Source organism: Platalea leucorodia (assembly GCF_965183815.1).
Source record: "Platalea leucorodia genome assembly, chromosome: Z".
NCBI classification, from domain to species: domain Eukaryota; kingdom Metazoa; phylum Chordata; class Aves; order Pelecaniformes; family Threskiornithidae; genus Platalea; species Platalea leucorodia.
Window position 1 is genome coordinate 71,750,398 of NC_138858.1, and position 13,889 is coordinate 71,764,286.

The 13,889-nt window shown below is 44.1% G+C and overlaps 1 protein-coding gene across 1 annotated transcript in view; it reads left to right on the forward strand.

Annotated features, from left to right (window-relative positions):
* Positions 1–4,446: 4,446 nt before the first annotated feature.
* The window catches only part of DGKQ (diacylglycerol kinase theta), a gene marked incomplete at its 5' end in the record, with an annotated part of 101,811 nt that continues 92,368 nt past the window's right edge, over positions 4,447–13,889 (forward strand). The window contains one exon of the mRNA XM_082336758.1: positions 4,447–4,636. Coding sequence (XP_082192884.1) covers positions 4,447–4,636 — 190 coding nt within the window. The remainder of the gene's footprint in view (positions 4,637–13,889) is intronic.

Genomic DNA, 13,889 nt, shown 5'->3' on the forward strand with positions numbered 1-13,889 from the left:
AAAACAGGTAGCTGCTTTTATTCTTTTATTCTTTTTAGCTGCATGGGTTCCTGCCATAGTGAGAGTGCAGACAGTTACGTTAGTTGCATGTAACTCCGTCCTCTTTGGCTCACGCAAACTGTAGTGTCTTCTTCAAAAAGACTTTATCACTTTTTTATAAAGATCAGTACATGCCCTCCTTATAAAGAACACTCTGATAGCCAAACAAAACAAAACAAAAAAGGCAAAAAAAAAAAAAAGCTGGAAATGTTTCCAAAAGCTGGGATTGCTTCCAGCTATCTTATCATTCTTCTGGTTTTGGGTGAGTATCCTGAGTGCAGACATAAAGGCACTAGAAACCCTGGAGTCAAGATGACCAGCTCTCAGTCAGGAACTGATATCAAATCCCTCTAGTGAGCTATCACATTTATGAATGTGACAGCTCTGATAATAATTCTTTACCTCACTGTTTTCCACTGTCTGGGACTGCATCCCTGCTACACATGTGAAATGGAAAGGATGGCTAGTCTTCAACTGCTGCCATATTCCATGGCTGCTGGCAGCAGAGGTGGTGGCAGACTTGGCAAAAGACAATCACTGGGTAGTTTAGGTTGTTTCAACTGGTTAGACTGGTTGCTCAGAGATAAGAACGGAAATTAAAGCACAACAAGTATAGGTCACACATGCCTATGTGTTACAGCATATAAATATGTATCTGAGGAGTCAGATATTAAAAAATAGACAAAATCTCACATGTTCATTTACACCTTAACAATAAAAACTACCATTCCACAGGTAACTTATAGGAAGGAAACCCTGTGACTACCCTGCACTGGCAGATGATGCAGTAATGTATATGAATTACTTGTTAATTGAATGCATTTTCACATTTCTATAAAACGATGTATTGATTACTTCCTCAGGCTTTTGAAACAGGGCCAAATTCTGATGCGCTTACAAGGCAGTTTAGTGTATCTCCCCGATCATAGGAAAGATTTGTTCACATGAGCTTCAGCTTTCCAACTCTCCGGCCTCTGTCTCTTGCGAGGGGAAGGACTATTAAATCCATACAAAAGAAAGGCAGTTCAAAAGGACAATCTATGTGGAAGAGAAAGGCAGGATAGGCCAATGGAGCAGGTGAGGCAAGATGCTCTGTAGACAAGTTCTTGAAGAAAAGCAAGAGAAGAGGTCCTCATAGCTAGGTGAGAATACAACATGGGCTAAGCACATAGGGAAGGGGCTTCCTCTCCTAAACAAGGAGAAATGTCCCAAAGAACAAATCCTGCAAACAGCACTGAACTCCATCTAAAGAAACATTGGCACTTCTAATCTAATTACAACTTTTGTCATGATATAGTCAAACTCAGCTTGTTTGAAAGCACTGAAATAGACTACATGGTAATTGAGACAAGCAGACAGCATGGCATGTTTGCTTTTGTTAGTCTCAGTTTCCCTTTCTACATGTTCAACAGGAATTTCAATGTACCTGTAGTCTCCCTGAATTCAGGTGTCCTCTGTGAATGTCTGCACAGCTGGTGCACACAGAGATAAAACTCAAGGAACTATGTCAGCTTGTACCAACTGACAACGTAGCCAGACCTCTAAAAGTGATAGTATTTGTGTGTGTGTTGAGGTCCACTCACATGTGAAGTGGCTGAGTGTAACATTTTGAATCATGGGATCATGGGATAATTCAGGTTGGAAAGGACCTTAGGAGGTCACCTAGTCTAATTTTCCTGCTTAAAGCAAGGTCCTCCATGGCTTATCCAGTCATGTCTTGAAAACTTCCAAGGACGGAGATCACATAAGCTCTCCAGGTAACCTACTCCTCTGCTTGGCTGCCTTTAGGCCGAAAAGATTTCTCCTTATATCCAGCCTGAATGCCTTGTTTGAAGTTCTGCCCTTTGTCTCTTGTCCTCCCAGCATGCACCACTGTAAAGAGCCTTGCTCCATCTTGAAAACCTCTGTGTCAGTACCAAGGGGCTGCTATGAGGTCCCCCTGAAGCTGTCTCTTCTTCAGGCTGAGTAAGTCCTGCTCCCTCAGCTTCTCCTCACAGGGTAAGTGCTCCAGCCCCTGATCATCCTGGTGGCCCTCCACTGTACTTGCTGCAGTTTGTCAACGTGCTTCCTGTATTGGGAGCCAAAACTGGATGCAATACTCTAATGAGTGCTGAGGAGACAGGGATAATCCCTTCTCAGTCTACTGGCTGTGCTCCTGAACAGCCCAGGATGCTGTTTACCCTGGTTGTTGCCAGGCTGCAGAGCTGGCTCGTATTAGCTCATTCTCAACCAAGACACCCAGGGCCTTTCCCACAGCGCTGCCCCCCGCCTGTCCACGTCCCTCTGGAAGGCAGTGTTAATGACCGTTCCCTCCAGCTTGGTGTCATGTGCAAACCTGACAACGGTGCTCTCCATCACCTTCTCCACGTTGTTGATAAAGATGCTAAAAGCGACGGGTCCCAGGAGAGACCCCTGCAGTACTCCTCCCGTTACTGGCCTCCAGGCAGAGTTCCAGTATGACCCATTAACCGCTCCCCGCTCAGCCCAACTATCCAACCAGTTTTTTACCCATCTGGTTGTACACCCATGCTGGACCTTAATAATCCAGCTTGGATACAACAATATTGTGGGAGACCGTGTCATCAACCTTGCTGAAGTCAAGGTTCCACTGGTCCCCCCTCCTACACAGATCTACCCATTTTGTCATGGAAGGCAATCAGGTTAGGCAGGCATCACGGACCCTTGGCAAATCCATACTGGCCGTCCCCAATCATCATCTTCTCCTCCGTGTGCCCAGATGTGTTCCAAGTGCTCTATGATCTTCACGAAGACCAAAGCGAGGCCGAGTTTGTGCAAGATGGGACCTGTCATTCTGGGTTTGGGCTCATTCATTGTATTCAGCAGGCAGACGTCTTCAAGGGAAAGGGTTTCACACCGCTTCCCTCTTCCCCATCCTCTTGTACATTCGGGACTCCATAAAGCTCTATAATATCTTCGGTATGTTTTCCGAATCATGTTTGTAGGAGCAATTAGAAATATTTCAAAGCTTTTGTATCTAACTGCTCACTCTCCAGCCATAAAAACACATACCATGCTTTCTTTAGTCTCTAAGTTATTTTTACTGTTTCTCTTTGACCTGGTCAAATCCTTCTTGCTTCTGATCATAAATAAGTTCATATTAACAACATGGAAGGGAGATGTAAAGTAAGATTAGTAGAAACTAGAAGATGCTAAGACATTTTAGGAGGACTTCAGTGTTGGCCTACAGGATGACAGGATGGTTTATTAAACCTTTCACCAAAATACAAATAAATCTAAGTCTCAGATGAAAATCTAAACTACTCTTTTCTTGTCTGCCATGGCTTAATGAAGGTACCTAGACATTGTTTCAGACAGCTTACCAGAGATTCTCACTTAATACGAAGCTGAGATCTAGGGCCCAGTCAGACAAGGGGAGATATGGACAGCATACATCTACCTACACAAAATCTAAAGGCATAGCCTCCTTTCTTGTCCCAACCTACTTGAGCCACGATACTTTGCCTAATGTATCAAAGAAACAGAGGCATTTCTGAGGCAGAGGAGGAGACTAGCAACATGGAAACATCCCGGTGTGTGAACATTTTCAAAACTAGCAACAAGAAGGTGAAGTGAACGTAAAGGACAAAAAGTGTTATAGTGGAGAGAGGCTGCCAGGCAGAACCCTTTAACTTTTCTCAAAAAGGCAGAGATGTTGAGAGTAGAAGGTAAAATCCAAGGCAAACCATCTTCTTCTCCCAATGCATCATCAAAAAACGTCTTGCGACAGAGCTTTCTGCACCCCAAAACTGCACGAGGCTGGGGTAGCAAAACCATCCAGCTTCACGTCATGGTAAGAAACCGGAGGTCTCTTCAAGCTTCACGGTTTTGAGCCGCAAACTGAGCCCGCCGCCTGCCTGTGACGAGACCTCCTCACACGCAGCTCTGTCTTCCCTGCCGCAAGGCTTCTTCCTGTGGCTTCGCCGCCGACTGCAACGCACGGGCAGCAGCTGAAGCGTGCCCATCGCTCCGAGGCGTGCCCACCACCTACACCACCGCAGGGGAGCCCCTTTTCCAGCGCCCTGCCACCGACTGCTCCAGCGCTCACCTGAGCCTCCGCGCCCTCTGCGTAACTGGCGCCTGGCAGGAGCGGGGACGCGCCCGGACAAGCCGAGACCGCACCAAGAACGCCTGGAAAGGGGCAAAATGGCGGCGGCCCTCAGGGCGGGCCGCCGGCGGAGGGGAGCCGGCGGGGCGGCCCCGGCCCGCTCAGGGAGCGCCGCGCGGGGCCGCGGCGCGGCCGGCAGGCGGCAGCACGGCGCCGCCCGGCGAGGCCCTGGCGAGGCGCCGCCCCCGCCCGCCCCCCGCCGCCGCCGCCGCCGCCGCCGCCGCCGCCTCGGGCGGAAGCGAGGGCGAGCGGCGGCCGGTGCCGCGCCGCGAGGAGCGGGCATGGCGGACGGGACGCGGTCGCTGCGCGGCGGCAGCCCGGCCTCCAGCCCGGTGCTGGGCGGGCGGGGCCGCGCCGCGGTGGCGAGCAGCCCGCCGGGCCACGGCTTCCGCAGGGTGACCCTCACCAAGCCCACCTTCTGCCACTACTGCACCGACTTCATCTGGGGGCTGGCCGGCTACCAGTGCGAGGGTAAGGGCAGGCGGCGGGGCGGGGGGCGCCGGCCCGGCGGGGAGCCGGGCGGCCGGGCGGGGGGGCCGGGCCGGGAGCGGGGGGCCGGGCCGGGCGCCGCGCCGCCGAGCTGGCCGGGGCGGCTGGGCGCCGTGCCCCAGCGGCTGGGCACGGCCGCCCGTCCGGGGCGAGGCGGGGGCTAAGGCGTGCCTGAAAACACTGCTGCTGGGCAGTCACGGCAGTAGGGATACAGCGGTAACTCCCGTAGTAAAAGCAATGCTTTCTGCTAAAAATGTAACGAGTAATGCACATTCTACTAATAATGACTTCCAATAGCAAAGTCTAGCAACAGCGGTACTAAACATTCTAATAAATTTTAAAAATAAAAAAGCCTAAAACCAGCAATGATACTAAAAATCCTATTGTTAATAATAATACGTTCCAATAATAAAGGCTAACAACAACAATGCTACTAAAAATTCTACTAATGAATTCTAAAAAAAGTCTAAAACCAGCGATGGTACTAAAAATTTTACTGTTAATAATAATACATTCTCATAATAAAAATGTCCAGCAGCAACAGGTATACTAAAAATCTACTGTTGGCGACAAATTCTAATAATAATAAATTCTAAAACTAATAATAGCAATTCTAACAATAATTCTAATAATAAATTCTAATGATAATAAATTCTAGCAATAATAACAATCCTAACAATAATAATTCTAATAATAAATTCTAATGATAATAAATTCTAGCAATAATAACAATCCTAACAATAATAATTCTAATAATAAATTCTAATGATAATAAACTCTAGCAATAATAACAATCCTAACAATAATAATTCTAATAATAAATTCTAATAATAATAATGAATTCTAACACTAATAATAATAAAAATGGTAGTAATAATAATAAAATTTCTAACAATAAAAGAATCAGAGGTGCAGCCGTGCCTGCTCTGGTGTGGTGACACGGGTGTTTGCCATGATCCAGCACGGCCCCTGCCCGTCCTGGGATGGGTCCGCTGCGAGCCACTGACCACCCCGCCGGGCACCACCGGGGTGGTCGGTGGCTTGCAGCGGAGCCGTCCTGGGGGTACCCTTATCTGCCGAAATGCCCGATGGCGTGGAGGAGCCACAACCTGCGTGGAGTTTGAACGTTTTAAACCTGGGCTGATGCCAAGGAGGGAAGAAGGAATCGCTAGGTCTCCTTGCCAGCCGCCACGGCAGCAGAGGTTCCTGGAGGTGACAAAATCATGGCTTGTTCTGATGCAGCAAAACCAAACGGTGTCGTAGGGAAAAGAGGGGTTCTCCGTGTCTTGCTTTTTAAAATAGAACACCCAAAACCAACACCTTGATGTCTTCTTGAGTGTATGCAGTCCAGCCAGCTTCGGTTGCATCTCCAAGACCACGTCTAGAGGAGTCGGGTTGTAGAAGAGCCTCGTTCAGGTGGTATCAAACAAGGCCGTGAGTGTAGAGCAAGTACCCTGCAGTGCCTGAAATGGCTCCTGGCTTTTGTCATCGTCCTGGGTGAAGAGGGTGTGGGATTAAGTTGGGTGGAAGTCGCGTTCCTGTGTGGTGCAAAAAAGGTCATGCAAGAACGGTTGTATATTTGCCCGAGACCTTGCTAAGAGATGTGTCATTTGTCTGCATCGCAGAAAGTCACCGCCTGCCCTAACAGCAGAAAAACCCCAAGCTTGAGTGAAAATTTCTTAAGTTGTGAAAATGCACAAAGCCAGTCTTTTATAGCCTTGGTTATGTCACTGCCTTAAAAAAGGTAAATTATTGGAGTCACAAGAGCGGGCATTCAGGTGCCAGTTTTGTTACTGGAAGAGCTGAGTGGCTTCAGTGTGTTAACAGGTAAGAAAACGTGAAAGGCTTTCATCCACGATGTCTCGCTTTTTTTCCCATTCACATGCTATGTATATAAAGGTAGTGCATAGCTGTAACTTGAACTTAGGGTCTTTTCCTAGTTTGAAAACTGCGCTGACAGTTTGTGGTCTGGAATTGTTTTTCCCCTTTGGCTTTTCAGGCTGAATTTAGGGTAAGGATGGTTAGCACCACTGTCTAACGACCGTGTGCTAATGAGGCACTTCCAAGCTGCACTGTTAAGATACCTCTTTAAAACCTACATATGAAACTTCCATCCCAAACAAGTCCTGTCTGTGAGGGGTAATGAGAGAGAGAAAAATACTCTTAGTCTTCATTAGCTGTAACGTTCCCTGCTTAGAGTGTGGGGGAAAACCCTGTAATGTCACCTGGCACATCAGTGTCTCCTTTGGGTGAAGAACTGATTTTTTTGTTTGTTTGTTTGTCTGTTTTCAACCAGCTATGCTCAGTGTCATGTTTGTCTTTTCCAACAACTTACTGCTAAACGGCAAATTTCAAAAATACCATTAGGTATTTTGGGTCCTTTGCTGACTGTGGCTGCTTTTGACAGCCATGCGTACACCCTTGTACCTTGTTGAACAGCTTGGCAGCGCGTTCTTTCCAAGTTATTTAATAAATGCTAGTATGATTTATTGAATTATATTTTAAGTAAATTCTGTTTAATAATTACCTCCTTGTCACATTTGCTTTAACTAATGGAGTTTGATCATTGTTCTTTAGAAAGCAATAAAAGGGTGATCTCTAGGAGTGCCAGGCTGATTAAAAATAAAAAAAAATACCCACCCAGCTTTTAGTGAAGGAATTGTTTGCAGTAGACTGGAAAAGCTTGGTAAAGCTTGGTAGCTAATGGCTATCATCTTTTTCTTCTCCCCAGAGAGACTAGGATTGCAGGTGTAATTGCAGCTGAGCTGATGCTGTCTTTGTTCGGACTCCTTTTGATAAACCACGTACAGGATTCAAAATGAAGCCATTGAGTGGCCTTTTTCTAGGTGAATTTGCAATGGTTTCTGTTCCGAATCTGTGGGTTCGACGCGTTCAGTCTCCTGATGCTGTTTGTGTTGACGTTCCCTGAAGCTGGTCTTGATCAAAACAGAAAGTTTCCAGACTTTGAAGGGAACTGACCGTGCTGATGATAAGACTCCATCAGTTAAAGAAAGGAGGGGAGAAAAAAAACCCAACAACTTCCTCCCTATCATTATTTTGTGTAGTTGTGTGGCCTGAATGGCCTGGATTTGAGCTCTAATTGTGATCACGCTTTTGACCCTTGGAAAATGGCATCTTCTATGTGTGAATGATTGGGTCTATGGAGTTTTGCAGTAAACTTGTCAACTACTCAGCAGACTGGCACATGCCCATGTAGCTTACGTGGCTGTGTAGAAAAAACACAACAAAGTATAACGAATTCCTAACGCACTTCTGGCAGTGTAGGCCAAGATAAGTGGTCCTTGGCTTTTCTTCTTGTGGACTCTGAAAAACGCATAGAAGAGATGCTCTGGTGCTCTTCTGTACAAGGCACAAAGTGTCCTAGATCTAATCTCTCGGTTTTAAAGTAAGATACTGCTTCCCTCTCCAGTTCAGGGCCAGTACTGCTGTTGCCAGCACTTTGTACGGGACAGGAGGTATTACTGGGGAGACTTGCAGCTCCCTTGCTTGATTGGCAAGGTATTTTTATAAGGGAAGTTTTACAGGGAAGGCAGTAGTCTTCCTATGTGGATTAGGTGTCCAGCTGGGTCTGAAGATGTCAGTGTTTTAAGCTTTAGTGCACATATTTATTGTAATCTCAGTCAACCAGGCTTGCAGCTGTGGTTTATTTTTTCTTTCTTTTGTTTTCCCCCCTGCGACTTTGTTTTCCGTAAACCCTTTGTAAATGACTCTCTGTTTTTCTTGCCACTTTACTCTTTGTAGCTGTCACTTCCTTTGATAAGTGTGCATGTGAAAGAATAAGCGATGTTTGGGTTACAACATGAACAATTACTCTCTTATATTGCTCCTGCTTTCCAAAGCCTGGTCATTTCAGTTTTGAGTGCATTTAGATTTCGTCAGGCTTGGCAAGGAAGAGGCAGTGTAAGTGGCTGGGTTTCTCTGTGTGTGTGTGTGTGTGTGTGTGTGCGCACCTTAAAAATGAAAAATATTAAATACATGAAGTCTGTATAAGAAATAAAGGGAGTTGAGTTCTCATTGGTAGTGCACAGAGGAACCAATTTCATACACTGAAATAGTAGCTAGCAGATATTTTAATTTGGAGCTCGGGATTTATTTTAGCCGCCAGTAAATATATTTCTTTTCACAGTGCTTTTTCTTTTTCTGTAAAAGACTTGGGGGGGGGGGGGGGGGGGATGGTGGTGTAGGAAGAATTGTGAATCCATACATTTTAGGGGCTACAAATATTTCCAGTGCTATAAATCTTTCTAATGTGAACTCAGTTCAGTTTATTTTAGCCAAAGGTAAAATGTAAGGGGTTTAAGTAATAAGCAAGTTGGTGAGTAAATTTAACAATTGTTTAGCCATTTTTAGGTTATATATATATATTTCATTAGAGCATTTGTTGGAAGTTACTGTCAAGGCCTTTTTCGTATGTTTTGTGTCTGTTTCTTCTAGGGAAACTTCATTTGAGCAGGTAGGGTACTTGTCTTGATAGGAAGGCACTAAGTCACAGAATACTTTGGGAAATACCATCGTTGTTTTCTGGTTTTGTATTTTTGGCATTTTTTCGTTTGTTTGGGTTTTAGGCCTTGTATTCTAAGGAGAACCTCCAAACTTATTCCAAGATGCAGAAATCTCTGTTTCTCCTAATCTGGTTTAGATTTTGGCTGACAACACTGCAGCTTTTCCAGAACAAAATGTAAATGTTGAATTGGAGTTATGTTTATGCCATAAATCTCTGCCTTAGAAAGACAGCCATAAAGCTGCTGTGATTCATAGCGGCATGTCCTGGGCATGGGCAAGCCACATTGTGCCTTGTTGGTGTAGAAGAACCTGGAGATGTTCAGACAGCATCTCTTCAGTGGTCTGGGGATGCACATTCTGGACTTGTAACTGGAGTCAGATAGGAAAAGTGTGTTTTACCTTAAAGCTGGGAGTTAGACCAACAGGGACATGGTCTCTGTAGGGATATGGAAATAGTAGCAGGGAATAAAGGGATGAGGAGCAATCCCCTTGAACTGTCATCCTTTCCGGTTAATTCTGTTGTTGGGACAGGCAGCTGGAATACCCTTGACCCTGCTGGTTCCGTTCAGCTGAGTTTTGAAGGAAGTGAATGATGTATGAGATTCCCCAGAAAGTCTTAATGTTTGCAGTTCAAAAGGAAAACAAATTCTTCCTTCTTCTGACGGGCTAGGCTTGCTTTTGTTGCATTTTGAACTAAAAATAAAAGCTACAAGAAGGTAAAACTGCAGTAAAATCTTGCTTCTATCCCACAATCAGTTTGAATTTTCAAGACTTGTTCTCTTTATTCTTTAGTGGGTTCCTCGTCAGCGGCGGGGCCTTTCCGTGCAACAATAAGATGTTTGATGTTGAGGTGCAGTGTGAGTTTGTGGTTGAGATGTTGTTGACTAGATGTGCCTTTGCTGCATTTAAAACTTAGGTTGAGCCATGCGACTCTGGATCCATCTTGAGAGCAAACACAAAGACGGTCAAAAAAGAAAACAAAAACAAACAAACAAACAAAAAACAAAACCAAAACAAAACGCAAAAAACATTCCCCAAAAGACACCCTGACACAGAAACTTAGCTCAGTGCTGATCGAGCTGAAACATACATTGGGAGAAATATTTGGAGGATTGACTGACACGCTGAAAGATGCAACTTACTTACTGGTCTGGATTTGAAGGATAATCCATTTTGTACTGGTGAATTTATGGTTTTCTTTTCCCTGCCTCCCTCTGACAGTGCCCCAGAGGAAAATATCATGGTCACCATCTATGATGCGGAGGAAAAGACAGGGAGCTTTGCAAGGATGCACACAGCTTTTGTAGCTGGAAGTTATATTTTGTGTTGATTGCATTATCCCAGATTTCAGTCCAGAAACTCAATTATGTAGGAAATAACTTACCGCAGAAAGTGCTAAAGCCAGTAATCCAATACCAGACTTTGCACAGCACTTTCATATCTCGTGTGTGTTACTGCCTCAGTCCGACTAGGTGATAAATGACAGACGCAATAAAGAAGGTGCTCATTAATCCATCACGGTCTGGAGTGGCTGTGGCTTGCTCTCTGCAGGTTTCCTTTCTAGATGATCTTTCATCTAATATTGCTTAGACTTAATATATTCAGGTGTTCCTCAGCCATCTTCTAGGCTAATACCCTCTGGTTCTTTACGTCTCGCAACAACATATTTCATTCTTCCTCTGGTGAGTTTCCTGTGGACCATAGTTCTTGCAGTGCTGTGCTAAGGGTCTAAAAAGCCTTTTATTCTTTCTTGCAGTTGTGTGGGAGATAAATGCCTGACTGGTTATTTCTTTCTGATAAACAAAGGCCATTGAATTCTAAGGCTTTCACCATAAAACATTTTCTAAGCACTGTGCTGAGCCATTTAACAGTGTTTTCTTTAAAACTTGGGTAGAGTTTCAGTCAAAAGTGACGTCAGTACTTGATGCACTTGCCTGTTCCTATTTTCTGTGATGTTTGCGTGCGTTAGTTCTGTGTTTCCCCCTGGTTCGGGTTTGGTTTCTTTTTGGGAACCAGTACGTTTTGGTAACACCTCCACTTTCTCTAGAGGTGGTCTGCATTCCTTCTTTATAGATGTAGAAGTTTGCATTAAAATAGGATATAGCACATCTTACTCAGCGATGCGCATCTTTGTGTGTGATTACTCTGTCCTCCTTCAGTTTTAGTCATCAGCAATTTTTTTTTTGTAGTGATGTTACTTTTATTTCAATAGAGTACCTGACACCATTAGCCAGTGTCCCGGGGTTTTCCATGTGAAAAAAAAAACAAACAAAAAACATTAAGCAATTGCATCGACAATTGCTTTATGACAAGGGAGGTGCTACGTACGATGGGCATTTGTTACCCAAGTGCAGATGCTGGTCTTGAGGTGGGGTCTCCTGCTTATAGTGCCACGGAGGATGCCACGCCAGGCTTTCAGTTTTCATTCTCCTCTTGGCAGTTTGTAGTGGATGTTTCTGTTGATTCCCACCACCCCCACCACCCCCCCACCTTGTTCTGAATTCCAAGCCCAGGGATAAGGAGTTTTGCTGCATTGTTTCCAGTGGGTTCCCTCTGGGCAGGGTCCCTGTTGCTTGTCTGTTTTCTCCTCTTTAATTACATGCTCTTTATAACTTGCCCACAATGTTGCTTTTCAGCTTACTGTCCCATAGAAACCTGGTTCTCCTCCTGATTTTTGAGCTCTTCTCAGGTGGCAGCTTTGAATTATCTTTGAATCAGGCTGTCCCCGGATGACCTTTGCTTTTTGGTCATGTCACTAATTTCTTCCAGAGTTGTTTCTAACACTGCATTTCATCAGCTCAAACTGTCTTCCTTCTGGGCTACTTGTTGCTCATTAGGACACGATCTTGAGCTGCCTCAGGAAAATCCCTTTGACAAAACTGCTTTAGCAACACCTATTGAAAACAGGTGACTAAGTTACATTTATGTATTTAATTTGACTCTGCTCCAGCGGGGAAAGAACAGGATGTTATGTATAGCATATAGACCTTTCTAAATGATAAAATAATATGTGCTGATCACCTCCTGTTCTTCCCCCCCCAGCCTTTTTGTTTAATAGCACCTTTCAGTTTTGAGAGGAAGCTGTTAGGAAACACGCCCAAGCAGAGAGCAAAAACTAGCATTTGTACATCACAATAAGAAACTAAGTGGAACCGTACTTCTTTTTTTCTAAATGTGCCACCACAGTATTCTTCCTTTTAAACCATATTGTTGCCTACTGTTGTCTCACTTGTGGAAGTTTGTTATTCACTAGAGTACAGGAGTACAGTCAACCCCTAATTTCATTTCCTGTTTTTATTCAAATATTTTTATTCACTTAGCTCTGGAAGAATGTGGGTGTGTGCATATATATTCATACATATATATTCACATATATATAAATGTGAAGAACACATGCATTTGTATTTTTATATGTTTGTTGCTTTTTCTCTGTTTAAAGTTGAATACGAGTGATTTACTTGGAAGTATGTTTAGGATTATGAATGTAATGCTGATATTGCTCACCTGCTTGGCTTCTTTTTAAAGAAAAGATTTTGGAGATTTTGAAGAAAAATTTATGATATAAATGCAGTGCCACTTGCTATGTAAAAATAACATTGTTTAACATCTAAAGCAACTAAAAGTGAGAATAAAAATTACTGTATTTGACCACAATTTAATCCGTCCCTGGAGGTTTTATATACAGAAGACTACTAGAGACATTCTGAGTACTTTGCTGAACAGATGTGCTTGGGAGACACTGAATGATATGAACTTCAGGTGTTAAAATAGGAGCAGTGTGTTGTTCTACAGGGTACTATTAGATTACAGTGGCTAGGAAGTAGGACTTCCAGTTTAAGTGCAAGACTATGTAGCAAAAAAATCTCTGTTCCTCATTGCATTTCTTTCTCCTGGGCAGAATGCATCACATTTAATGTCTTGGTTTGTTATGATGTAATTCAGGAAATGAGTCTGTCCTTTTTCTGCAGTACTTTCTCTACAGCACGTGGCGATAAGAACGGGTACATCTTGTTAACTAGCGAGCGCAGGAATACTCCACTAACCGGTTCCTTAAGTGTTTCAAACAAAAATTCTTCCTCAGTGCTGAAATCATTGCATGGTTGGGAGCTTCAAAAGAAGGCAGAAGAATACAAGGAAATTGCTAAGATTCCTCTAAGCATCAAGAGGGCATGAGGGAAGGATCTCAAAGTGAAAAGGCTAGTCCTGTTTCAGACTGTGGATGCTCTCTTACAGAATAAAAAAATGCCTTTTGTGAGATGAAAGATTTTCTTCAGAATCTAGTTAGGATGCCAGCGTGAGTGTAAATCATCGCAGATACAAATTTGCATGGGAAATTGATTAGGACTAGCAATCCTGGAATGTATATGCTGTAGAAAGAAGCCCTTAGATGTTGGCTGCATAGCATGACTTAGGAAAAACTGCTTTTTCATGTTGAATCTCTTCTCAAAACAGTGTTGATATGGAGGACAGGAAAAGCTGATTTCAAACTTTGTGGATATTCTCAAGTATTTATAGAATTTGAAAGTCTCAAGACACTTCTGCAAGTTGATGCACGAATTTTGGGTGGCCACAGATGCCGTTGGATGTACTGGTGCCATAGTAGCACGCTGGGACAGTTGTGCCTGGCAGGTGTGCACGTGAGCTGTAAGCAGTGTGTCTGCTCTCACTGCTGGAGAGTTGTCGTTTCCAGAAGTAATCACAACCCCTTTAT